This window comes from Lepus europaeus, chromosome 21 (assembly GCF_033115175.1).
Source record: "Lepus europaeus isolate LE1 chromosome 21, mLepTim1.pri, whole genome shotgun sequence".
Lineage (NCBI taxonomy): Eukaryota > Metazoa > Chordata > Mammalia > Lagomorpha > Leporidae > Lepus > Lepus europaeus.
The window spans coordinates 19,421,392-19,448,752 of record NC_084847.1 but is presented as its reverse complement, the minus strand read 5'-3'; the positions used below and the strand labels follow the sequence as shown (position 1 = coordinate 19,448,752).

Here is a 27,361-nt window from a genome sequence, read left to right as displayed (position 1 = left end):
TGGATGGACCATCTATCACGATCCCCCTCCCTAACTCTGACTTTTAAAATACATAAATCTTAAAAAAAAAGAGGAACAGTTCGGTAATTCAAAACTGAACCACAAGTATGTGAGGATACTGAGTTGTTTCGTCTTCCAGAAACAACAAAACTTAGAACCTATTTGATGTTGTGGGAGAATGGAAGTGGCTTCTACATTTAATGACCAAGTTTCACGGAAAAGGAGCAGCAAAGGAGGACTGAAGGTAGATGAGAAATGTGGTTTTGAATTTAAAAATTACAGAGGACACGAATGGCAGATTGTACACAGCGACTATTGAATTAAGAAAGATAAACTATGCTTGCTCCCGGCAGAAAGAAAAAAGATAAAAAATTGTTGTATCCTTAAAGTTTGTGGGAAAAATACATGTGGAAGACAAATCTCTTAGCTACACCCTGCAAGCTTTCAGAGCTACCAAAGAGAGAAAAGAAGGTGTTGGAGGAGGAGGGGGAGAAAAAAAAAAAAAAAAAAAAGAAGGGAATAGTGGATGAAAACGTTCTTGATCTAAAGAAACAACTTGTGTTGATATAACTGACCAAAGAGCCAGAGTCACAAAACCAGAATAGCCTTGGGGCTGGCTTTGTGGCATCAGCATCCCATCTGGGTGCCGGTTCAAGTCCTGGCTGGTCCACTTCCGATCAAGCTCTCTGCTGTGGCCAGGGAAAGCAATAGAAGATGGCCCAAGTCCTTGGGCCCCTGCATCCGCATGGGAGACCTGGAAGAAGCTCCTGGCTCCAGACTTCAGATCAGTGCAGCTCTGGCTGTTAAAGCCAACTGGGGAGTGAACCAGTGGATGGAAGACCGCCCCCCCCCCCCCCGGCCTCTCCTCTCTCTGTGTAACTCTTTCAGGAGTGCAGTGGAGGATGGCCCAAGTCCTTGGGCCCTGCACCTGCATGGGAGACCAGGAGAAGCAACTGGCTCCTGGCTTCGGATCAGCGCGGTGCACTGGCCGCAGTGGCCATTGGGGGGTGAACCAATGGAAAAGGAAGACCTTTCTCTCTGTCTCTCTCTCTCACTGTCCACCCTGCCTGTCAAAAAAATAAATAAAAATAAAAATCAAAAAGAAACACAAATAAACAAATAAATCTTAAAATAAAAGCTGGGCCCGGCGCTGTGGCTCACTTGGCTAATCCTCTGCCTGCGGCGCCGGCATCCCATATGGGTACCGGGTTCTAGTGTCGGCTGCTCCTCTTCCAGTCCAGCTCTCTGCTGTGGCCCAGGAAGGCAGTGGAGGATGGCCCAAGTGCTTGGGCCCCTGTACCCATGTCGGAGACCAGGAGGAAGTACCTATCTCCTGGCTTCGGATCAGCGTAGCTCCGGCTATAGCAGCCATTTGGGGAGTGAACCAACGGAAGGAAGACCTTTCTCTCTCTCTCTCTCTCTCTCACTGTCTAGCTCTATCTGTAAAATAATATTAAAAACATACCTGAAGCCACAAACCAGATGTTTCCTAACACAGAAGTCCAGAGTGAGCTGATATGAAGGTATAACGTGAAAGCAGGATTGCAGAGAGGGCCAAAGGGTGGATATGGGTATAAAACAACTCACCCTACCCTGGCAGAGACTGAGGGCGACTCTGGAGAGGCTCAACTGCAGTAGTGGTTCTCAACCTTGGGTGCACACCGGAATACCTGATGTTCAGGCCACACACCCAGATTACTAAATCAGAAACTCTGGGGGAAGGTATCCACTCTGTCTTCAGCATTTTTACAAGATACCCAGATGATCCCGATATGCAGCACTTTTTTTTCTGTTTTGACAGGCAGAGTTAGTGAGAGAGAGACAGAAAGGTCTTCCTTTTTTTTTTTCCATTGGTTCACCCCTCAAGTGGCCGCTACCGCTGGCACATTGCGGCCAGCACTGCGCCGATCCGAAGCCAGGAGCCAGGTGCTTCTTCCTGGTCTTCCATGGGGTGCAGGGCCCAAGCACCGGGGCCATCCTCCACTGCACTCCCGGGCCACAGCAGGGAGCTGGACTGGAAGAGGGGCAACCGGGACAGAATCCGGTGCACCGACCGGGACTAGAACCCGGTGTGCCGGCGCTGCAGGCGCAGGATTAACCTAGTGAGCTGCGGCGCCGGCCATATGCAGCACTTTTGACAATCACTGAACAAGCCTGCTCTGGACTTTCCATCAGGCAATACGGGCAGAAGGGCTTTGTGAACACAGGGGAATCCAATCTAAGTCTATATATGCTCCATGGAGCCGGCTTGGCTCCAAAAACTCCACAGTCGCTAGGTTTGTGATTATACTGCATCTTCCACACCTCATTCTAAAGAGTGGCAGATTCCTTTCTGGGGAGACCAAGCCTGGGAAAAATACCTGAAAGATCTCCACTTAAATGCTCCACCCAGATCATCTCAATGCATCCCAAAGCATAGCTTCACACACCAACTTATAATACAAGGAGAATAAGAACATCCCAACACAACCTGTCCTGTCTCCACAAGCTGCGACATGTATCACAAAACAACAGAATATTATGAAATGCAAACAATCAAAAAAAAGACAACTCTCAGATACTGTAAATATCAGGGCCTGCGCTGTGGTGTAGTGGGTAAAGCCACCACCTGCAGGGCCAGCATTCCATATGCACTCCAGTTCAAGTCCCGGCTGCTCCACTTCTGATCCAGCTCTCTGCACTCGTGTGGGAGACCTGGAAGAAGCTCCTGGCTCCTGGCCTTGGATCAGCCTAGGTCTAGCGCTGTTGTTACTTGGAGAGTGAACCAGCAGATGAAAGACCATTCTCTCTCTGCTTCTTCCTCTCTGCAACTCTGCCTTTCAAATAAATAATAAATATTTTTAAAAAAGAAACTGTGACTATGCCAGCAGAAATTTAAAAACTGGAAAATGTTGAGGGAACTCACAACAAAAAATCCTAAATCGGAAATAAGAGAAAAGGAATAAGAAAATTAGTCCTTTGAGGATCCATTCAGGAAATCTTAACATCCAAATAATTAGTCCCAGAAAAAGAATGTAGGAAAAAATAAATAGAACCAAGGATATTTTTTTAAAATTTTTAAAAAGATTTATTTATTTGAAAGGCGGAGTTACAGAGAGTGAGAGGAAGAGACAGAGATCTTCCACCTGCTGATTCACTCCCCAGATGGCTGCAATATCTGGAATTAGGCCAATCCAAAGCCAGGGGCCAGAGCCGCCTCAGGTCTTCCACTCCGGTGCAGGGGCCCAAGCACTTGGGCCATCTTTTGCTGCTTTCCCAGGTGCATTAGCAGGGAGCTGGATCTGAAGTGGAGCAGTCAAGTCTTGAATCAGTGGTCTTGAACCGGTGCCCATATGGGATGCCAGCACCCAAGGCTGCTGCTTTACCCCCTACACCACAGCACAGCCTGAAACACATTTTAAGAGAGTCATATATCAAGATACACCATTGGGGTTTTTAAAATGTATCAGGATAAAAGGAATTTTACAAAAGATTTTGGGGTAGGGGGGAGTCACATATAAATGAATGAGAAGTCCGAATGGCTTTGAACCCCTGATCAGCAACACCAGAAGCAGGATTATGACAGAGAAGTGCCTAAAATAGGCACTTCCAGCCTGGAATTCTCTGCTAGCCAAATCTAAATTGTGAGGGTGGAGTAAGCGCATTTGTGACAAGATGGCTTTAGCATATTTTACCTCTCAAGTACTCTTCCTCAGGAATTCACTAGAGCCTGGGTCGTCCACCCCGAATGAGGAGGCAAACCTAGAGAGAGAAAAACACGGGAGGGAAGACATCAAGAGCCAAGGCTGGAGGAAAGATGCCTGGGGATTCCCAGGAACTTTCGGGCTTACAGGGCAACCAATTTCACTGGATATGCAGAAGGAAGAAGGTTCTAGGAGGATTACCTTCCCCTCACGGGCCACCCCCAAAAACCCGACGGAACACTTTATTATAGGGAAAGGAAGTTTTTTTCAGGTGAAACGATTGTTGCTATTAATTCCAAGAAAAGTGAAGACAATTTTATGAGAAAGAAATCATATTACAGCAAGACTCAATTCTGAACAGTATACATAGATATAATAACGCACATTGTTTTGACTTTTTTAGGTGTCAATATTTACCACTTTATTTTGTACAAAACAGTAGCAGTGAATCTGGGAAATATCTGTCACTGCCACACAGGCAAGTTGTGAGCATTCCAAGCCAATGTATACAGTTTAGAGCAGAAGGCTAACTAATAGCATCCACCATGCTACTGAACATAGGAAAAATGTTTTTTATTTAAAAAGGTTAACAATTAGATAGCAATATATTCTTCATATTGCTCTCATCATTCAAACCTGAAGAAAACTAAGAAGTGACTTCATAAGGTTAAAAAAGACAAGGGAAAGAAAGAAATCAAGAGGCTGCTACAACACTGCCGTCCGGTCAAACCAGCATCCTTCTATATTTGCATACTTGATAGCAGCATTATTTTTTCTGAACGATGTGCAGCTAACTACATGTAGAAAAGCAGCAAAGCAAAATATCATAGCAATCATCCATTAAGAACCAAAAGAAAGAAAACAAACAAAAACAATAACTCTAGGATGAACGTACTGTCAGACAGACGAACATTCAGGAAGAATGAATCAATATCTACATCCTTGGACTGTTCCTCTGTCCCAAGAAAATTCAACTATCAATTCAACTGTGCATTTTTGGCCAATGTGAGTTTCTCCATTTCTTATTATACTGTATGCAAAGGGGTCATAATAAATTCTTCTACACAATGAACTTTTAAGTAGATAGCTGAAAATAAATTTACTACTTGTAAACACACAAAAATACAAACAAGTTTTTTATCTTCAAACAATCGTTGTTTTTGAAAGCACATTATCTGGGCTGGTGCTGTGGCTCAACAGGCTAATCCTCCGCCTCGTGGCACTGGCACACCGGTTGGGGCACCGGATTCTATCCCAGTTGCCCCTCTTCCAGGCCAGCTCTCTGCTATGGCCCGGGAAGGCAGTGGAGGATGGTCCAAGTCCTTGGGCCCTGCATCCATATGGGAGACCAGGAGAAGCACCTGGCTCCTGGCTTCGGATCAGCGCTATGTGCCAGCCACAGCGGCCATTGGAGGGTGAACCAACGGCAAAAAGGAAGACCTTTCTTTCTCTCTCTCTCTCTCTCTATCCACTCTGCCTGTCAAAAAACAAAACAAAACAAAACAAAACAAAACAAAAAAAAACCCAGCACATTATCTTTGATATTGACCTCTTCCCCCTCGGGCTCTGTCCCGATCACATAATCACCCTCTTTCTCCTTCACGGCCTCTGTCTCTATGTCTCCTCTGTTATTTCTAGAGTGATCGCACTCTCACTCCCGATCGCTTTCATGGGGTCTGCTCCTCCAGCCACTGACAACAGCTCGTGTGCGATGCAGGAACTCATCCACCCTTATATCATAATCACGCTAGAACAGTGAAGAAATGGGTTAGGCATGTCAGAAATGCAGAGTCTACAAGTTCCTATATTATGACTGGTAGAGAGAAAGAATCTAGAGAAATGCAATAAATGCAATAATGAACTAGTTCACAGAATGCTTACTCAAATCTATTCAACTTTAATGACGTCAGGTGATTGCATTGGCGAGATGGTGGACAAAATACTCACCTAATCATAAGCATCAAGTATTATGCCTATATGCTGCCCATGTTTTTCCACAACAGGCTAACCTTTTTTCCCCCTTGAATTCTACAAACTGATCAGAACAAATTCTGCCCTCTTAAGGTGAAATTGGGAACTCTTACACTCTGAATTTTCTTTCAAACTAAATAGCTGTTACTAACAATTTATGGAATTTTAAGAGAATACGTACTTCTGTTTTGTACAGAGTTAACACCATACAAAAGGGAAGAGAGACCAGTGAAGGGCAAGACAGGCATCAAAATGAGGCACAGGGCAAACTGTGGCTACCTGTAGGCTTGACTCCACTCCTGTTTAAGGTTTCCAATCTTACCTCTCAGCTTGCTTTTGCTGATTTTGATCCCTTTTCAAAAGTCAGCTTAAGGGACTAGCACAGTGCTGCAGTGGGTTAAAGTGCCAGCATCCTGGTTCCAGTCCCAGCTGCTCCACTTCTGATCCAGCTCTCTGCTATGGCCTGGGAAAGCAGTGGGAGATGGCCCAAGACCTTATACCCAAAACCTTGGCCCCTGTACCCATGTGGTAGACTTGGAAGAAGCTCCTGGCTCCTGGCTTTAGATCAGCTCAGCTCCGGCCATTGGAGCCATTTGGGGAGTGACTCAAATGGAAGACCGACCTCTCTCTGTCTCTGTCTCTATCTCTGACTATAACTCTGCCTCTCAAATAAATATTTTTTTTGAAAAAACTGTCAGCTTAAATGTAAAGAACATACAATTCAAAAATAGCATTCTATACTACCTTTCATAATAATGAATAAATGATCATAAACATACATATGCATATACAAAACAAAAAGTTGTTATGTACAAGTGCATGAACTAGAACTTGTTAAAAGTACAAATATACTTCAATAAAGGAATCTTAGAAAGACTTCCTATTTTAAAAATCACTTATTTATAAAAAGCATGCTTTAAAACACCCAGCTCTTCAGTGCAGATATACACTTTCTTGTGTAACTTAAAAAAAGTACTCAAAATCTATTTGTCTTACTTTTTTTAAAAAATAGAAGTACTATCAGAAAAAAATTGGGCAGCATTTAACAAACAAAAAATCAAAGATCTCAGACTAGCTACTATCTTTCACACATCCCATTTTGAAGTGATTCAAAAAGGCTTTCAATCAAGTAATTTATGTGAACCAATTACTGTTATTCTTTTCCATTTCTTCTTTTTAAAAGATTTTTATTTATTTGAGAGGTAGAGTTACAGACAGTGAGAGGGAGAGACAGAGAGAAATGTCTTCCATCTTCCATCTGCTGGTTCTCTTCTCAAATGGCCACAACGGCCAGAGCTGAGCTCCAATCCGAAGCCAGGAGCCAGGAGCTTCTTCTGGGTCTCCCACACAGGTACAAGAGCCCAGGCACTTGTGCCAACTTCTACTGCTTTTCCAGGCAATAGCAGAGAGCTGGATTGGAAGTGGAGCAGCTGGGACTCGAACCAGAGCCCATGAGGGTTAAACCAGGGAGAGGTTTAACCTACTGCACCACAGCACCAGCCCCTCTTTTCCATTTCTTAATGTATGCTTGTTACTTGCTAGTATTATCTTAGCCAAAGGATCTAAAGGACAAGTGATAACAACTTTCTTGGTTCCTAGTTTCAACAAAATTTGGTAGTAATATATTAATGAGTTTAGAAAAATCTGTTTTTTTTTTTTTTCCCTTTTTTTGACAGGCAGAGTGGATAGTGAGAGAGAGAGAGAGACAGAGAGAAAGGTCTTCCTTTTGCTGTTGGTTCACCCTCCAATGGCCGCCACGGCCGGCGCATCGTGTTGATCCGAAGCCAGGAGCCAGGTGCTTCTCCTGGTCTCCCATGCGGGTGTAGGGCCCAAGCACTTGGGCCATCCTCCACTGCCTTCCCGGGCCATAGCAGAGAGCTGGACTGGAAGAGGGGCAACTGGGATAGAATCCGGCGCCCCAGAAAAATCTGTTAATGTACTGTTTAGAGGACTTAATAACTGAATAGACACCATTTATCCTATAAAAATTGAGGCAGTTAAAATATACAAAAAGCTTAAAAATACCGATTGCAGTATTAACTATTTAACTATCGTTAAAATCCTAGAACAGAAAGAAAAGTATCTTAGGTACCACCTACCCAGGACATAACGGTTATACTTGTCTGTGTAGGAACTGCTTCAACTTTGTGTAGGAGTTGCTTCAAGTAATTTGTGACTTGATTGGAAAAAGGAACATAGTCTATCTAAATAATCCAAACACGTATGAGCAAGTATTTTTAATGAAAACAATTTTTGAAATACTCCAAAACAGACTACAGTTAAGAAAACAAAATGGTCCATTATCCAACATAATCTGGTATTCCTATATTTAAATGACCTATAGAATTCTAAGAAGTTCCCTCACTCCTTGGCCTTCTTGTGCAGTTACTACTCGCTTGTTTACCTCTGTATCTTGCTTCACGTGGCACTGGCTGATGTCCTGAACAAGGTGGATGAGCTTGGAGAGGTGGAGCACAGTGTTTATAGTAAGGATGACGTGGAGGTCCTTCCATTCCTGAATAACGGGCTTCCCTTGCCAAGGTAAGACTTTTAACTGGAGAATGGGGGAGGATAGATTTGTGTCAAGGTGGAGGGAGGATGGGGAATTAGGTTGGTGTTGCACATGGACATCACTCTAAATAGCTGAAGACAACAGAACTTTGTTTATTGGCATTTTTATCAGCAGTGATATTTAACTTTTCCAAGTGTTTATTGGCCATTTGTATTTCTAATAATTGAGATTGTAATTTTAAAAGACTGTAGAGAGAAAAAGTTGGCCTTTTAAAGAACAGTAGCTTCTTCTGCCCTCTAATGGCACAATTCATCTCAAGGGAATTGTTTCTTGTTTCAGAAAAAAAATAGCTCCCCAATTAGTTTTTGTTTAAAAGGTGAAGAGCTTGTAACACAGGACAGAGAAGGATGACGTGCCCTGGAAAAATGTGAGTATGTGATGTGTTCTGGGGAAACAGGTAAAAAATGACATAAAACTTACAAGATTGAGACTCACCAGGAAAAGACATCAAGAAATCAAAAAAGAAGAAAACCAGAACTCTTACAACAATCTTCAGAAACACTGGGGTAGACCCTTGTTTCCGATCTACCAGTCAGTTCAAAAATCTAAACAATTAAAGATGAGACGGTAATCCCAGGAGACCTGAGAAAGTTACTGAATTCTTGGGTCATGACATTTAAAAAAAATAAATTATAGTAGTTATCTACTTCTCTAAAACTACTTAATGAGAAATTTATCCTTTTCATATATACTTATGCTCGAAAGTGTTATTGTACTTTTATATGAGACCATTTCTGGCATTCTACTCAGTTCTACTGAGTTGTCTATTTGAGCATCAACCTCATTGTTTTGAAAACCGCAAGCCACTCTCCCTCCTAAACGGCCAGTGCGATCTGGATGGCCTAGCCTCCTTCCCAGCACTGAGACCAGCTGTAACTGCTTTTGGGTAGAATCATCCTCCTCTCCCATCAACATTGTATGTAGCCTATGTTCTCAGGTTTCCATTGTGAATTTTTCTTTGTGTAGGAAGTAACTTCAAAGGGAATACTGGGAATATATCTCATTTGTCCACGGTTTACCCTGTCCCTCCAAATTATGGAGTGTTCATAATTCCCAAGATAGTCTACTCAAGCTTAAGAGCTATCTGCTATCTAAGGAAAGAGTTGTCACTGGGTAGGTGTCTCTCCTTCTTAAAAAATAAAGATGTAGTACTATAGCAAAAATTCCATATCCTGCTGGCTATGTCTGCCTCATTGATTCCCACATTTCTAGCAACAATAGTTTCCCAATTTTCATATCTATTAGTTTTTAAGGACATTAAGTAACTTCAAAAAGTACATAAAAATGCATTATGAAAAAACAATGAATGAATTTCAAAAACTTTCTTGGACTAAGTTATTTTGGTCCAAAAAAACTTTGAAATGCATATAAATGCAGGAGCTTAAAAAATGTATGCAAAAATGTGTATTAGAAAAAGACTGAATGGATGCACTTAAAGAACTATAGACTAGGCAACGTGGACAACACAGACATAGGGACACTTGCATAAACCTAGTAAGTAGCTTTCCCCCTGTCTGAAAATCCTCGCCTTAAATATCGTGGAGGCTTAGCTCCTTTCCTTTGGCAGCTGACACTAGTTATTTTTAAGTCCTGTTTTTAACACTTTAGAATATCCTTGGTACACTAAAGGACCTAGTTAATGGAAAGGGGCTATTCTCAAATCTACATAACTCAACAACTAACTACATAACTCAAAAACTCACCAAGGAAGCTGACATACTGCTGGCTGGCTGTGAAGTTTGCTCTTTTGGCCACTACATGTATTTATTTCAGCTGCTGTGCGGATGAAGATTAATTTGCTCAGTAAAACATGACCTTAAAGTTAAAAAAGCTTATTTCAATGTATTACCATGTAGAAGACATGGCTTGACTTCTGGAATATAAGCCAGACACTCTTCTGAGGCTCAGTCTCAGTCCAATGAAGGGGACAAACACAGCCCACAGCAAACAACCTGCAGCAGGGCGGCAGCATATTCAGGGATGCCACCATCAGGGTGGGCAGGCAGACCTGTGAGGAAGTAAGTCTAAACAGGTGACTTAACACTTGAGTGAATAGGAAATTGCGGGAAAGGCAGAGAAGGAAGAAAATTTCAGAGAAATAGCCCAGTGTAAAAGACATGGAAATACAATTTGGCAGGCCAGCAAAAATAGGTGTTCTTATGTGTTGTGGCTTCCCCAGTTGGACCGATTCTTCATAGGCGGTGCAGTTTTCTGCTGAAAGTAGCAGGAGACTTTAAAGGATTAAAGTCAAGCACCTGGCGCAATGCCTGGCAAGCACCTTCTTAAAAGTCTTTGAAGCTTTTTGTTTCACTAAGCAGCATTCAGCACCCAATTCAGGCTAGATGCAGCAAGATGGCTGAGAGGGAGCAGGTTTGGGGGGGTTGTTAGCACATGGGTGAGAGAAGGCAGACACCCTCATGCCTGAGTAAAATCAACAGAGGAAGGAGCTCCAAGACAAGTTGTGGATGAAATATTGGAGCTTATATTTCAAGAGGAGGATGGCCCCAGGTGCTCTGTAATTTCAGAAAACTGACATAGGAGAGGGCTACAGTTAAAGCAAAGGTCAGATGAGGTTAAAGTGAGTCTAGGCAATGAAACTAACTGCTCTGATGATGGAATTTATTAAGTCAGCTCTGTATGCCAAAATCTTCAAGAGGATGTGGGAGACAAATACACATTTCTGATCCAAATTAGCAAGCATTAAGAGTATAACTTAACAGGACCCTGAAAGTAGAAAGTGTGTTGAGTTGGGGGTTGGGGAGGGAAGGGCTGAAGTGTGCAGAGCAGACATCTCAGCCCAGGCTTTGGGGTGTCTGAGAAAACAAAGACCAGTACTCTAGGATCACCACAGACCAGAACTGTTATCTCTTCCTTTTTCTTAACAGGGAACAATATTTACTGCCACGTTGCTAAAGTAGTTCTTACTCTCATTCCCCACATCTCAGTAGCCTTTCACTGTTTACAATGTACCTCCTAAACCACAGCAAGGAAGGAAATCCATCAGAATCGTATCTAGTACCCACTGCTTGCTTTCATTAACTAGGCAAATAAGGCAGGCCACACACACTGGCTTAGCTGCCTCCCATTTTACCAAGGAGTACTCAATTTAATTATCAGGGTTTCAACAAAAATAGATGGCCATCATCTTCATCTCTCAAGATTCAAAACCAAGCTTTGTTACAAGGCCAAACCTGTAATTACAGTAGTAAGACCCTCCCAGATTTATTTAGCCCCATCTCCAATTATCTTGACATATTTCTGGTCATCTACTACCTATGAAGTATATATCTTCAATGTTGGTTTAGAATCTTGTATGGTCTGAGTTCACTTATATTAATTAAAAAGCTCAAAGGATTTCCTTAAATAGGGAAGTGGAAGGGGGAAGAGAAAATGATACCATTATTAAAAAATGTAAACATTCGACATTTGAAAAGTTTACCTGAAAACTTTTATTGTAATCAAAAAGTGACATAACGGGGTTGTAATGAATTCAGCAAATCATTCTGCTGATATTTTAGAACTGGTATCAGCTTTTGCCAGGCAATTAAAAAAATTCAAATGTGAAAATTTCACAGTACAGTAAACTCCACCTCAACTAATTAATGGTGGTTAAAAATAATAGGCCCTAGCAAAACCTCTCATGTTACATGGTCACAACTCACAATTCTGTACAAAAGTTCGTGTTATAAAGCTCTGATGTAAAAATCAAATAATCAAGCAGCAATATTTTAAGTGCAGCACAGGGTCTTCCATATCATTATTTACAAGACTTGAATCTCTTTACATTATAACAAAATTTAATACAGATGACTTAGTAATTAAGTCAATTTTTAAAATCTGTCCTTTTACACAGTGACAGATTTCACTTTTTGGTCATCTTTCTCCTTCTCCTTTTCTTTATCTTTGCTCTTCTTTGACTTCTTTTTCTTGTGTTTGTGTTTTTGGCTTTTTTCCAATTCTGCTTCAGTGCCTGCGTGTTTCTTATGCTTCTTATGCTTTTTATGTTTCTTGTGCTTTTTCTTTTCCTTCTTTTTCTTCTTCTTCTTGCTGTCCTGACTTTCCGCTGAGCTGGCACTGCTGCTGTGGCTTCGGGTCTGGCTTCCAGAAGGGCTGTGACTTCTACTTGGACTCACGCTGGGACTGCTTTGACTCTGGCTCCTGCTTGCACCCACCTGGCTGACAGTTGCTGTGTCCAGGCTCTCTTTTGCTTTCTCCATTATTTTGTCTTTTAGGTCCTTAGCAATGTTTCCAGAAGTTTCCTCCTCTTTCACAGATACATTACTTTCACTGTCACTTTCATTATAGTCTGGTTCAAAAGCAGCTTCATCAGTTTCTCTCGTTAAGTCAGAGGAAAGTCTAGAGGAATGACTTAATGGGGGTTTCGGCTTGACAGCATTCTTGTCAACCTGCCCAGTAATTTGCTCTTTTTCAATCTGTGTCTCTAGTGGGTTAAAAAAATAAAGCAATTTATTGCCACTTGACTCTTTATTGTTTCTTGCTTCTAATATATGTTTCTCACGATCTTTACAAGGATTTTTATCCACAGATTTTGTCTCTTCACTTGGGCGTTTAACATCATAAGTGGCTTTGTGATCATGAGGTTTTTTGTCTCTGGAGGGACTAGAATTACTTTTTTTGGACTCTCCTGTTGCTTTTTTAGGCAAATCTCTCTCCTCCCTCGGCTTATTTTTCTGTCCAGATGAAGAATCTTTATTCCGAGAAGGAGACTCTTTTCTTCTGGTCAGTTCATTCCTTTCATCTCTCCGTTTGGAACTTGAATACTCTCTGTTGTCATAGTCAGTTTTCTTGTCTCTATTGGGAGTGAAGTCTTTATTTGAGGAACCACGGATGGAATCATGCTTATCTGAAGTTCTAGTCTCTTTGGAAGACTGAGACACACTTTTAAGATTTCCCTGTTCAGCCAGACGCTCCAAATTACTATCCTTTTCTGGTTGGGTGCTGTTCTTTCTCTTTTCAGGGTTTTCCTTTTCTAACACTGAATGATCTCGATCTTTGGTTTTCCCTTTGTCACTAGATGCAGAGTTTTTTGAACTTTTGACCTCATGTGGTAACACTTCATGGCTGACTTCCTTGGTGAGTTTCTGAATTTTTTCTGATGGCTCACTCTCTTTCTCAGTATACTTGACTGTGTTTGATGGTTTAGTACTAACATTTTTTATAACACTAGCAGGCTTTGCTACAGTTGATATAGGCTGTGTGGATTTAACATCTTCTTCTTCAGATTCAAAATCATCTTTATCCCACTTGGACTGAGGAACCTGAATCATAATAATGACATCTTCAGCAGGAGCTGTGTTGTCGTTGTTATATTCCTCCATAGTTTTAATGACAGTTCGCTTTGTGTCCGTCTTTTCTTCAGATTTCCGCACAGGACTGCCTCCAGTTGAACTTGTACTAAAAAGGAATGAAAAACTTTTAATAAATGAAGAATTTACTATTAATTTTGAGATACAATACATAAACACAAAAATCGCTAATATAAATATGATAAATGTCCTTTTAACTTTAAAAAGCCAAAACATTCTGCTCTAATATACACAGAATTTAATGAAATGATTGCATAACAACAAATGTGGTTCTCATCCCCAACATCTATTTACAACCTTGTCTTTAATAATGATTCTTTTCTTTAAAGGCAAAAAGAGTAAGCTGGCCTATCCCCTGTGATCAGCACATTCTTAATCAACATAATAAAGCATAATCATCAACTAAAGGAAATCTTCCCCAAAATTCCATCCCTACCCACCTACCCACAATCAAATACCTGGTATAATCCACAAGAGTTGAACTGGACCCTTCGTTTCCAGTTACTTTTCGTCTGACCTTTCCTTTGATTTTTTCCTGTTTCACTTTGCTCGATGTTGACTCCAATTTTTCAGAGGGCTCTTTTGTATTAGATGTATTTTCTGCACTTCCAATTTTTTTCCCAGTTTCTCTGTTGAGCTTGATTTTTTTGGCTGGAGCTGTTGATGAAACTTTGTCCTTTTCAGGGGTCCTGTCCATTTTTTCAACATCAGGTTCCAGTTTGCGCTTTGGTGATGGTTTCACTATTTCAGTTACTTCTAGTTTAGAGACTTTCACTGAAAAACACTCAAAATCCTTATCTACACCTTTTTCCTCTGTTTTTCTTTTTCTTTTTTCTCCCTTGCTATCAAGCAGTTTATTTTTCTCACTAGGCTTTTTGGCCTTTTCTTCCTTAGTAGTTGGCTTTTCTGATTTGACATCTTTGGAATAGTCCTTCTTTACTTTTTCCTCTTTGACTGATTTTGTCTCCTGGTGTTCTTTTGCAGATTTAGAGTGCGCTTTTCTGGGGGTACCAATGACCTTCTCATCTTTCTGAGATGATGATGATGATGATTTCACAACGTCAGTCTTTGGGGTCTCCTCTTTGGCTTTTTTAAGTGGAGGTTCAGGTCGAGGAGATTTTTCACGCTCTCCATCTAGTTTTTCTTGAGGTCCTTTAGAAGGCTTTACAATATTTTCTTTTTTAGATACAGCAGATCCATCGTTTTTCCGTTTGGTCTTGTCACCTTTTGCTTTCGGTTTATCTTTCTCTCTCTTTTCTTTCTCAGAAACTGACTTAAAAGTGATAGATTCTGCATCCATTGGTTCATCTCTAACAGGTGTAGCATCATCTCTACTCGGGAGAACAAACAACGAGTCCGTTTTATTTTCTTCAACACCTGTAGGTTCTCTTGATTTCCTAGAAGTCTCTAATAACTCTGGGTTCAGAAAGCCTTCACTTTCTTCCCCTTTTCTTCTTTTTCTGTGTTTCTTATGCTTATTTCCTTTACCATCCCCTGCAGCATTTTCACTCTCCTTTTCTTTTGACTTTGTATTATCTTTCTGATTGTGACTGTCTCTTGTTGAAAGTTTTTCTGGATAGCTGCCACCTATATTTCGACTTCTATGACTTTGTCCACCAACATAGTCTTCTCTGCGGCCTCTAGTGAAGGGGGAATTCCTGACATTAAGTGGTAAAAATCTCTCTGGAGAAAAGTTCTCTCTGTTTGCGGAGGGCCTAGGCTGTGCTCCAGCAGCATAACCTTTATAATATTTTTCGTACCACTCTCGGTATTTTCTCTCCCATTCTCGGTAACGGTCTTTTTCAAATGGGTCTCTAAAGTCAATATTCCTCCCATAATAAGCTTTTATGTCGTAAGGTGGTGGTACTTCTCTGTACCTATTAAAATATTCACGTTCTGTCTCCCCCTGAGGTACAGCACGCTTACTGGGAGACTGCCCCCTAAACGCCTGAGGAGATCTTGATCGTGAATGATAGCGTCTGTATGGGGGTGATCTTGACCTAGATCGATGATAGCCATGAGATCTGGATCGTGAACGGTAATTTCGACTCTTCCCTCTCCCTCTTCTGGGGTATGGAGGTGATCGTGAATAGGAGCGAGAATGCGAGCGGCTGAATGATCGAGAGTAAGAGCGTGAACGTGTTGAACCCGATCTTGATTTAGAGTAAGTATATGAACTTCTTGAATATGATGAACCACTATAGGGTGATTTAGACCTAAAAACAAAAACAAAACAACAGTTGATAGTTGAGAAATATATCAAAATAAAATACAGATTCTCAGATTCTAGTATTCTCTCCTCACGGTTTGATTTTTTTTCTTTATATCAAGTTTCATCTCAGATGATTTAAGAGGCACAGTGACCTCTATTAGGATGGAATAAAATACACAAAATCAGAGCAATCACTTGTTACAAAACAAAAGTGAAGTCTTAACAATTAGGAGTGGAGTGCATTAATGTACCGTGAGTTATATGAGCCAATTAACATTAAACAAAATGCCAATTAAATTTTACTTCCTATCTGATTATTTAATAGGAGTCCAATTTTTGTCCTACACTGGCCAATAGTCTAGCTTTACATAAAAAACCACGCCTCAATTGTAAGTTGAAAAAAATAAAAAAATTTTAAACAAACTTCCAGGGAATGTTTATAGTTCATTTTCTATCAATAAAGCAATTTGTATTCTACTACTACTTTATAATTACACAGGTTAATGTTCCAGCAAGAAGCTGTAGCCTTATGGTGTAAGGGTGCTCAGAAATGTTTTTAAAGACTATTCCCCTATTTCTTTCCTTCCATAAACATTTCCCAATTACTTCACATTATAAATAACTTCAAGGGACATGGGCAATTTAATCCCCATAACTGCTAGTTCTACACAATAGAATTTACACTGAGACATTATTTCAATAAACAGATATTGGGAAATAAGCTACATCTCCATTTCTATACACCTAGACCGAATCAGAAAAATTTCATAAGTGCAATGCTCTTATATCCATAGCTAATCCCTGGATATTCAAGTCCCATTTGTAATTCTGTTGTGAAGGCTTGCAAAACACTAACCTGGAAAATGAGCGCCTACGCTCCTTTTGAATCTTTTTGTATTCCATCAATTCCTTAGCAAAATCATTTGTAAACTCATCTAGCTTGGACTTTTTCTTTTCCCTAGTAAAATAAAGTTAAAGAGTGAAAGTTAACAAAAACCATTTAAGAAAACTAACAAGACAAATGTAATTAGATCATGAATGAAATGAATGAAATTGCCATTAGTTTTCCACTTTAAAACTACAAATAACTAGGAATCCCTGAGGAAGTTGCTTGTATGGCTTTGGTTTAAATTTTAGGTGAATTTTCTGGTACTAACTGGAAAACACTGTAAAATGTTTCCAAACATACCTATTTAATGTTATATCAGAAAATGAAAGAAGTGTCTAGTAATCCAAATTAAAATGCTTACTCTTCTTTCAGTCGCCGCTGCTCTCTATAGAATTCTTCCCTGGACAGCGGTGGTGCTTGTGTTGTTGGGATGGTATTTGAATGAGCTGTCTGCACTCCTGATGATACCCAAGGTGTTGATAAATTGGCAGGAGCAGGAGGAAACCCTGGCGGAGGGACACTGTACCCAGCAGGTGGTGGCTGGCCAGGAGGAAACTGAGGAGAGAACTGAGGAGGAGGAACACCTGGAGGGAGAGGAAGTGTGTGGGGAGGAGGTGGATACAGAGGAGGTGGAGGAACAGGCACAAAGACTGGCGTGGCTGGAAGCGATGGGCCTTGGGTCCTCTGTGATCTCTCGCTGTGGTGTCGCCCTCGGTTTATACTTCTGGAGAAATAAATTCCAAAGTATTATTCCTTCCTATTCAAGTCATCTGACAAGTCATTCAAGACAATCAAATTTGTCTTTTCTACCCACAATTATTTTCAAACTTACAAACAGCAGAAGAGAATCAGCCAGTATAGAAATACTGATGCTATTCATTTGTAAAAGTAATTCTATAACAAAATCATGATTTTTAAGACCACTAAGGGAATGAGATAATGTTATAAGACCATGGAGATACTGTATTTAAAAAGCTGTCTTTTGTAAACTTCAGATTGATCATCATGCCATTAGTTATCATCTTTTACTTTCCTATCTCTTTTGAAAGAACTGATAGGTTAATGCTGCTGTGACCCAACTCTCCAAAATGCCTTTCAACATCAAAAGTTTAAAGAAAAGCCATTTTCTGGAACCTCTTTTTTGAAAGAGGATTTAGACAAGCTTCATTCAGTGTTTTCTCTCAAAGGGTTAAGTAAAAACAGTGCTCAAGTTTCTGAACTGCATCTCATTAAAGAAACTGAATGGGCTTCTGTTGAGCTCAAGGTTCATTAAGTTACAGGCAAGTGGCATACAATAGAAGGGGGGTTTAGATTTTAAGTATCTTTTCAGAGAGCTAGGAATTTGCAAATATTACCTTCTTTTAACATGTGATCTAGTAATAGAGTAGTTAACTTTCATAAACTTAGCAATTTTCAATGGAACATCAGAAGATAGCTTTCTTATCTTTGTTACAATGTTTTGGAGGTGGCCCCTCTATCCCTGGTGGCGACTGGCCCAGGCATTAAGATCTACCTACGGCTTGCTGCTTAGATTCACACTGCTTGTGCCTATCAGGGCAAGGTCCCTTAATAATCTTATCTCTTCTTGTGGAAGACAGAAGATAGGAAAAGAGTAGGACAGTTCAGTCTGGAAGAAAAATAAATGCAGTTTTTTCTCACACCTGGGAGCTAAGCTGGTTAACGTGCATCTCAAATTAAACTGCCATCTTAAATGCTGTCTGGACCTAACGGCTTCCTTCTGCCTCCAAGAGAAAATGCAAGACAATATTTTTTGGGCCCCTGTACCCATATGGAAGAAGCTCCTGGCTTCAGCCTGGCCCGGCCCCAGCCACTGAAGCCATTTGGGGTGAACCAGCAGATGGAAGATCTGTCTGTCTTTTACTTTGCCTTTCAAATAAAATAAAATCTTAAAAAAAAAAAAATTACCATTTGGAATACTAAATGTAATTTATCCTTGAAGATAACCACCAAGGACTTGAACTAAGCACAAACCAGTCACGGGCCCCCTATATTTTTCAGTATGTCTTAAGACTATTATTTTCTAAGATTTTTGGCCTTCCTACCTGTAGCAGCTTCTCTCTCCTCTTCTAATTTGCTGTGGTGGAGAAACCAGATATCCAAGCTTGTTGGAACTGTATAGGGAGAAAAAGGTAAAACAGGCATGAGCATTTCTTCAAGGGTGTTAATACACGACCTTAAGTGTGTAGACTTTAGGGTATCTATTTTGATTTTCTGAGAACATCTTCCTAGTCTGTGATTCTTAATTTTTCCAGATACAGATCTGAGTAAAAAATACTACCTTTACTTAATATTAACATCTTTCTTACTAACTGTATTATAACAAATTTCAATATAGAATATTTTTCTGGCACGTATTTTAATTAGCACTCTATGAAAAGGAAAAAGAGCCCTTTTACCTGCAAAGCACTATGCAGGCACTTTACATGTTAAGGTAGGCAGCATCATTCCAATTCTACAAATGAAGAAATGGAGGCTGAGTAGTAAAACCATTTGCCCACTAGCATATAAGTACACAGAGAGGCTGGGATGGAAACCAGGTCTATTCATCTTCAAATTCCATGTTCTTTCTACTAATACAATCTACTAGGCTTTCATTTAACATACTAAAAAGATTAAATTTTAGAATATAACTAAAATTGGATTATAGAAATGAAACTGCTTATATACATATATAAATATAAAATAAGTCCAACGATTTTTAATACCATAACACATCTCAAAGAAACTGAAGTTCCTTGTATTTCAAGGCAGAAAATTCATACCACATACATTTTAATATGCAATAAAATTTTAACAGACACTACTCAATATTTATTAGAATCAAGGAGCTCCAGCCAGAGCGGCATGGAGGGGGCCATCCAAGAGAGGAAAACCCCAGGAATTTTGTAATTGGTAAACTTTAACCATAATATGGAATATTCATTGAAATGAAATTTGAATCATCTGAATTGAGATCAGAAAACATTAGAAAAATAGCATTCCACAGTTAAAGTTTTCAAGTAATGCTTATTTACTCGCTAACTGAGGTCCTGCCAAGATCTCCTTTATTATTCATAAAAAGTAGGGAAGAATTTGAGATTTTTGTATTTTACTATTTTGGAAAATTATAGTTAACCATTGAACAACATGGCTTTTACATTGTTTGGTCCACTTTAAAGTAGACTTTTCTTTTTTTTTTTTGACAGAGTGAGAGAGAGACAGAGAAAGGTCTTCCTTTCTGTTTGTTCACTCCCCAAATGGCCGCTACTGCCAGCGCGCTGCACCGATCCAAAGCCAGGAGCCAGGTGCTTCCTCCTGGTCTCCCAGGCGGGTGCAGGCACCCAAGCACTTGGGCCATCCTAGAGGACTTTTTTTTTTTAAAGATTTATGACAATTTGAAGAAACCCAGGGATGAATCATGCCAAAGAGACATTGAAAAAATATGAAAAATGTCATGAATGCATAAAATACATATAGATAACAGCTTATAATGTTCTGCGATAAAATATACAAATTATAAAAATATAAATTTATCAAAACATACACTTTTAGAACCACATATGGTCCTGCCATTTGAAGCCAAGAGAAACATAAACAATGGTACACAGTGTTGAATCATAATTGCATAAAATTACCTGTAGTAAAATACTATGCTACTATTGTAATTTTGTAGCCACTTCCTATTGCTGCTACAGCAAGCTCAAGTATTGTTATCTGCTTAAATGCATGTGATGGAATTATTTCCACCTGAGCAGTTCCTCATTCTAGTACTACTATGTATTACAGTAAAAAGTGATCTCTTGTGGTACTCATGTATTTTTTACCATATATAATACATATAAAATGCAAAGCATGTGTTAACTGATTATATTGTCAAAGGGCTTTCAGTAAATAGCAGGGCATTAGTAGATAAGTTTTTGGGGAAGTCAAAAAAAAGTTTTATATAAATTTTCAACTGTATGGAGACTGGTGCTCCGAACACCCATGTTGTTCAAGGGTCAACTGTACACTCATTCTTTTAGAAAACAATGCTTCACATCAGCTTGAATTTGTGACATTTCACAGAAAAACTGTATTAATCTGCCATAAAAGGAAAACTTACAAGGAAAATTATTTGGCAACATACTGCCTAGTTTGTAGTTCCCACTATCTGGTTCAAAGGCAATTATCTAGAAGATTTTTTTTAACATATACTTACTGTTCCCAACCTGGTCGACCACCACCTGGACGAGCAGTATTTATTCTTACTGGACCTTAGAAACAAAAAATAAAAGCAATTAATACAAAACTGCATGTTAAATAAGCCTAAATTATTTTTAGAGGAAAAAAGTTTCAAACCAAGATGATTTTACTCACCAGTTGTGGGGATCAACTGTCCGTGTAGTAATGACTGTCCAAGCAAAGATGGGGCTCCAAGTACAGGCACCTGGTATCCCTTTAGGAACAACCAAAAATAAAGAGGAATGGTTTAAAAAATGGAATAGCTAAAAACAAAATTAAAACAAAAAGCAAACCAAAAGACTACTGTAAATTAACTCTCATTTAAAAGCCAATAAAACCTACCTTCTCTTCCATAAGGGCAGTGATTGCAATTGAGGATGTTCCCTTTGAGTGTTCTGATGCCAGGGCTGCAGCTGGCAACATTTTACTATCAGAATCCCTAGAAAACAACATAATTTACAATACATTAAAAATTCATCAGAAGTGGAGGATTAAGGATTTACCACTATCTGTTTATCCATCGTCATCCACATTAAGATGACAAGTCAAAGATGATGAAAATTTCTGGGAAAGTGAGAGAACTGGACCTTCAGAAGTTTTTATATTGAAGTGGCAAAATAAAGAGGGACCCACCGTTAAGTACCACAATATGATCGATAAACTTTAAAAGAAGAAAATCAATGTATGAGGGGAAAAAAAGAAGAGAGATTTAGGAGTAAGTCTTAGTCACTGAAGTGAAGGGATAATCTTGAGCAAGCCAGCCACTAAACTCTCTGGGCCTTATTTCTGCCATGAGCCAAATAAAAGGCTAACCCAGCTCAGTGGGGTTTCTTAAATATGTGTTAAGGCCTCATCCTAAGAATGGTGCTGTAGTATATCTGAAACAGGTTCCTGACACCTATTTTTTAAAAGCTGCTCATATTTTAAGAAGTTGTAAGCAATTAGCCCATATGGTCACAAGACCTATACTTCATTTCTGAAGTAGGATTTTTAATTTTTACTATTCTGCATAATTACGCTCCAAAACAATTGTTCCCGATCTGTCCACATCTATCAATGCTTTGTCCCTTTCTCTACCTTATCCAAATAATTCTTATTTCTGCTCAACTGTACTCCTTTCTAATACCATCATTACGATCATTATGAAGTGAATTCTCCTGTTTCTGAATTTAATAGGAGTTGCAGGCAACTTGAGTAGTATTTGATATTGGGATGTTTATCATTTGCCAAATGAATCCCATTTATCTGCCTCTACCACCAATAAGGCTAACTAATTTCTTCTAAGTCAGCCCAACTTACTGAGCATAGTCATCCACTAAAAATAATGTTAAAGCAATATATAACAAAAACTATATCACTGAACTCACTTATTTTTTAACAGTGAGAAATACACAGACTTACCGAAAAGGTCCATCTGATTTTTCTGAATGGACTGATATGGATACAGTTGCAGTTATATCAGGTACAGGAGCGGGAGCAGAAGATGGATTTCCAGGCACAGGAGGGGCCAAGGAGGACTGATTAGAAGTTAGTGAAGACATAGAGGAAGCTGGATGAGCTGATGAAGACGTCACTGGAATCATCAGAGGATCCTGCTGTCTCGATATTGGAGATCTCATCAGAGGTTGCAGATTCCGCTGAATGAGTGGCCTCGGAGGTGGTATTGGTGGAGGTGGTGGAGGTAACTGTTTTCGGAGTCGTTTTGTATAACCAGTTTCATTTTTGAAGTTATTAACAGCCTATAGATACAAAAGAATGTAGAATAGTGTAAAGTATACTTAAAGTAGTACAGTTAAGAAATTAAATTGTGTTCATAAAAGGAATACAAAGGTAGCTACCTGTCGTAAAAACTTATTGGCAATTAACGCATCAGGAGAGACATCATTTTGATGACACGTTGGACATGTATGTTCATCTGATTCCAAGAGTGCTGTTCTTATACCTATGTATGGTAAGATTTTAAATATTAATAAGACCATAGTAGGAATTCAGTGTTTATAGAATGAGTATTTTAAGAAATGGCCTATAGCTTTTCAGTTACATTACTGTTTTCCAAGCACAGATTATTAACGACTTCTTGGATAAAGAAACAAGTAAAAGATCGTCTCACAGCACTCCTCTGCTCTAATTTTTCTCCAGAACCTAAACTACATTAAAAAGAGAACTCAATACATATGCTACATTAAAAAAGAGAAAAAAATAGAAGTAAGAGGTAGTCTAGATAAGAGTGAAAAAAACTTTACATAATTTGTTTAGGGTTTTTAAAAAGGCATTAGGGCAGGCATTTGTCCCAGATGCATCTTGGGACACCTGCATCCCATACTGTAGTGCCTGAGTACCAGCACTGGCTCCACTTTCAATTCAGCTTCCTTCTAATGTGCATCCTGGGAGGTAGCAGGTGATGGCTCAAGTACTTGGGTCCTCCATGCAGGAGTCACAGGCTGGGTTATGGCTTCCTACTTCTGTCTGGCACAGCCCCAGCTGTGGTAGGCTTTTGAGGGAGTGAACCAACAGATTTTGATAGCCCTGTCTCTCTCTCTTTCAAGTAAATGAAAATAAACAAAAAGGTAAAAGCATCATAGTAGGGCATGTTAAGAATCACGAATTGGGGCCAGTGTTGTGGTACAGTAGGTCAAGCTACTACCTGCATCATGGGTACCCTCTATGAGCAGCAGCAGTTTTGAGTCCTGGCTGCTCTACTTCTGATCCAGCTCCTAGCTAATGCGCTTAGGAAAACAGCAGAAGATGGTCCAAGTGGTTGGGCCCTTGCCAACCTCCTTGTGGGAGACCTGGAAGGAGTTCCAGGCTCCTGGCTTCTGTGGGGCTTAGTTATGGACATTGCAGCCATTTGGGGAATGAACCAGCAGATGGAAGATCTCTCTCACTCTCTTTCAAATAAATTAATCTTAAAAATAAAAAACCAAGAACTATTTAGGCAAGGAAATGAGATATCTACAGCAGCCTAGCAGGTAGAAGCAAATTACAGACTCACTGATGATACTTCAATAGTAAGTGGTTTGTTAAATCCAAGACTAGACTGTGAAAAAAGTCTTAAGATAGCTCTTCTTGACCTTGGTCTTTCAACTGAAGAGGCCCCCAAATTAAGATTTATATTTCAAATTATCATTAAAAATAAAAAAGCCAGAGTAGCACCCAGCAGTCAAATTTTCAGATAATATATTCTTCTATGTAAGAGGCAGCAAACCTAGGACAAGCGACAGAGAAAAAACAAACAAAAAAGCCAAAAAAACAAACTAAACACTAATAAAAGTGATTAAAGAAGAAAAGGAACAACCAAATGGCAATGTTATGTATGTTTACAGAAAGCAGGTCATAATTACACTTAGGAATTTTAGAATAAGCCAGTGTTCACACTCTGGTTTTGGAATTTACGGACCATTTAAAAATATTTCCAAAACTGCCTAAGACTTAAAAATTCCATATACTATGTAAAACATACAGCAAACATTCTGCATTTGAGAGAAAAAAAAGAGGTAGTCAATTTCAATTATAAAAAGACAAAGAGGCTAGTGTTCAAAAAAGATGCAGCAACAAAACCAGATTCCTCACTATTAAACGCACTGATCAGTAATTACTATCAACATTTCCTATTATTTAAATAGATAATGTTGGTAAGAGTCTTTCCAAATAAACACAAATATTATAAAACACACATCTTTGGAGGTTCAGTATGCTTACATTCATCACAGTAACTGTTTCCACAGCAGGGAATGACAACGGCATCAGTCATAATGTCTTTGCAGATGAGACATAGCAATTCATCCGGGATAGGATCATCTTCTTCTGAGGAAGAAGATGGTTCCTCTGGTAAAAAGGGCGGTTTTTCCTTCTTCCCAATTGCATATGCTTCTCTGTAAAAGAAGGTTTTAGTGTTTCAACATTATTAGGAAGGCAGTGTATTCATCTGCATGTTCTCCTACAACTTAATGGGAACATACTCGTTTAAACAAGCATAAATATTTGCCAAAGTAAGAGAAGATATGTACATCCTCCTCTGAAACAAAGAGACACAAAACAAAACCCTAAGTAAATATAAAATTAACAGAAATGCTATAAAAGCAGCTAAATGGATCTTGGAATCCACAAGTTTAAAAGGGCCACAGGTAAAGCAATATATTAAGTGCCAGAAAGTTCTTCAGTGACAGAGACAGGATGTGAACTTAAGATAATAGCCTAATCACAATTTTTCTCTACTTTATCATGTTTTGTGCAAAAAACAAAACAAAAACAAACAAAAAAACCTCCATATTCCAACAGTCTCCAAAACCCGTGAAGGTTATTAATAGTGAATACTGCAGATGGGAAACTGAATGAATATGGACATTGTAAAATTAAGGGAAGACAGTTCAAGAGAAATACATTGTCACCACATAATTAAGTCAGAATGACACTTCAAAACCAATATCTACTTATAATTACTATTTTAAAAGACAGCTTAGTCTATTGCTAGTCTATTAAGACATATCAATGGCTTTAATGGTCAGAATATGTTATACAAAAAATATGAAGTAACACTTCACTAGACAATTCTGGGCCCAGTTTTTATAAAAATGCATTTTGTAGAAATGTTGGATATTAAATATATAAAAACAAAAAAAACCTATTCTCAGATTTGTCACTGCTGCTTTCACACCCCCACCTCTATAATCAGGCAAACTTGTAAACAGGAATTCTAGAGAAATCCTTTCTATTTCATTTAGGAACAGTGTGTTTATCTTAATGCTGAAAATCAAAGAATCTCAGCTATACCGAGGAGGGTACCTTAGGTGTGTTATTTGTGTTGCAGTTGCTCCATAGACATCACCACGATTCCAGAAATAAGTATCAATTTGCTTATGCCCCATTGTTCCCAATTTGTGAAAGAGGAGTCTCCCACTGCCCAAAAGAGAGAAAAGAAAAAAAAGAAAAAAAAAAAAAAAAAGAAAAAAAAATAGGAGAACAGAGGATAGAAAAAGAAACAGAAGAAGAGTCTGAGTTGCTTATCAGTGGTGTTAGTGGAAAGAGTGAAAGTTTCATTTAAAATATTTGGGCTCCCATCTTTCCCCAGTATCTTATCTGCTGTGTGTCTGACACAAATGGGCTTTGTATTTTATTTCAGCATTCTAACACAAGGAAGTTAATTATTAGTTAGTGTTCACAAGCGCTGTCAATGTTTCCAACACAAATTTCTATACTTTTAAGAACTTTTACATAATATACATTAAGCAGTCTGCTCTTAAAATTGTCTGTAAGACTCAGTAATTTCAAGTTGTAGTAGTCTGGAAACATCTATGAAATGTCTCTGAATTACAAACAGCGTAACAGACTGCTCTAAGATGAACCACAAGACACAGGATGGTGACTGATAGAAAATAGATGGGGGTGAAGTTGAGGGAGTGAGCAGGGTTGGGTTTTGGAAAACATTATCTGTGACCTAAACACTGTATTTACTAAAATACATACTCAATGTCTTTTCAGTATCATTACACAGAATAACGACGTACATCATCCCCACCTATTCACTACACTATGACAATATTTTTAGCATAAAGACTGTTATATAGCTGGTTTGGTTTTTTTGTTTTTGGGAGGGGGAGTCACTGAGAAGATGGACATCTATTCTCTTAAACTGATGTCTCCTGAAGTATGTCCTAAAGATTCTTTAACTACATAATGTCATTTAAGACTTGTTAAAAACACAGAATCAGAGTCTTATCAAATCACCTCTAAATCAAAAAACTGAGGAGTGAGGGCAGGGTTCTTAGAATCTTTTATCATATTTTGGCAGGAGTCTCATGTACCATGAAGTTAGAGAACCACAGTCTAAAGGAACACTTAATGCTATGTTATATATTAAGTGAGTTTACAACTGTTGAAAGTATTTAAGGGCAAATAAATTTATAAGAGCAGATAAAATGGGGAAGTTATTAAGTTGAACCAAGCCACTGGGTTTTCATGTCTACCCCTTTCATTAAAAATTTATTCACAAGATCTGAAAATACATATTAAGTATTAAGGTGTTTTACAGAGCTATGACTGAACTACTGCTTTAATAAATCTTACATGAGAATCTTAAGATTCACATGGTATATCCAAACTTCAAGAATCTTCAATATTTCGTTTGTTTGGCACTTAAATTTGCCTCAGTATCTTGAGGAACTTTTAAAACCTTCTGTTTCTCAAAATGACTATCTGTTTTGCTTACCTAAGAAATGCAAACAGCATCTATAATAAGATTATGTGGGAGCATGTATGTGAATGAGTAAGAAAGCAGGGAATGACAGAATAAAGAAAAAAATCAGAAGACTACAAGGGAAGTGGCACTCACTGACGACAAAAAAAACCCAAATCCATCTTAAATTTGCTTTAAATGGAGCAGACTGCAGACTCTCATTCTTAATACAGAAATTCCACATGTGGAGACTTCTGGTCTTGATATATGATATACAAAGTTCTCAGGGAATCCAAATAGTGGAGTTACAAGCC

General features: G+C 39.1%; 1 protein-coding gene across 2 annotated transcripts in view; it reads right to left on the bottom strand.

The window, feature by feature from the left end:
* Window positions 1–11,657: 11,657 nt before the first annotated feature.
* Window positions 11,658–27,361, bottom strand: part of RBBP6 (RB binding protein 6, ubiquitin ligase) — a 31,565-nt gene continuing 15,861 nt past the window's right edge. The window contains exons 9-19 of one of the 2 annotated variants that reach the window (XM_062180661.1): window positions 24,575–24,747; window positions 22,714–22,817; window positions 22,277–22,614; window positions 21,218–21,314; window positions 21,011–21,089; window positions 20,853–20,907; window positions 18,718–18,786; window positions 17,016–17,378; window positions 16,622–16,723; window positions 14,012–15,769; window positions 11,658–13,641 (exon numbers count right to left, since the gene is read on the bottom strand). In XM_062180661.1, the coding sequence (XP_062036645.1) occupies window positions 12,072–13,641; window positions 14,012–15,769; window positions 16,622–16,723; window positions 17,016–17,378; window positions 18,718–18,786; window positions 20,853–20,907; window positions 21,011–21,089; window positions 21,218–21,314; window positions 22,277–22,614; window positions 22,714–22,817; window positions 24,575–24,747 (4,708 nt within the window). In that variant the 3' untranslated portion in view covers window positions 11,658–12,071. The remainder of the gene's footprint in view (window positions 13,642–14,011; window positions 15,770–16,621; window positions 16,724–17,015; window positions 17,379–18,717; window positions 18,787–20,852; window positions 20,908–21,010; window positions 21,090–21,217; window positions 21,315–22,276; window positions 22,615–22,713; window positions 22,818–24,574; window positions 24,748–27,361) is intronic. The other variant, XM_062180662.1, reaches the window with a different exon arrangement.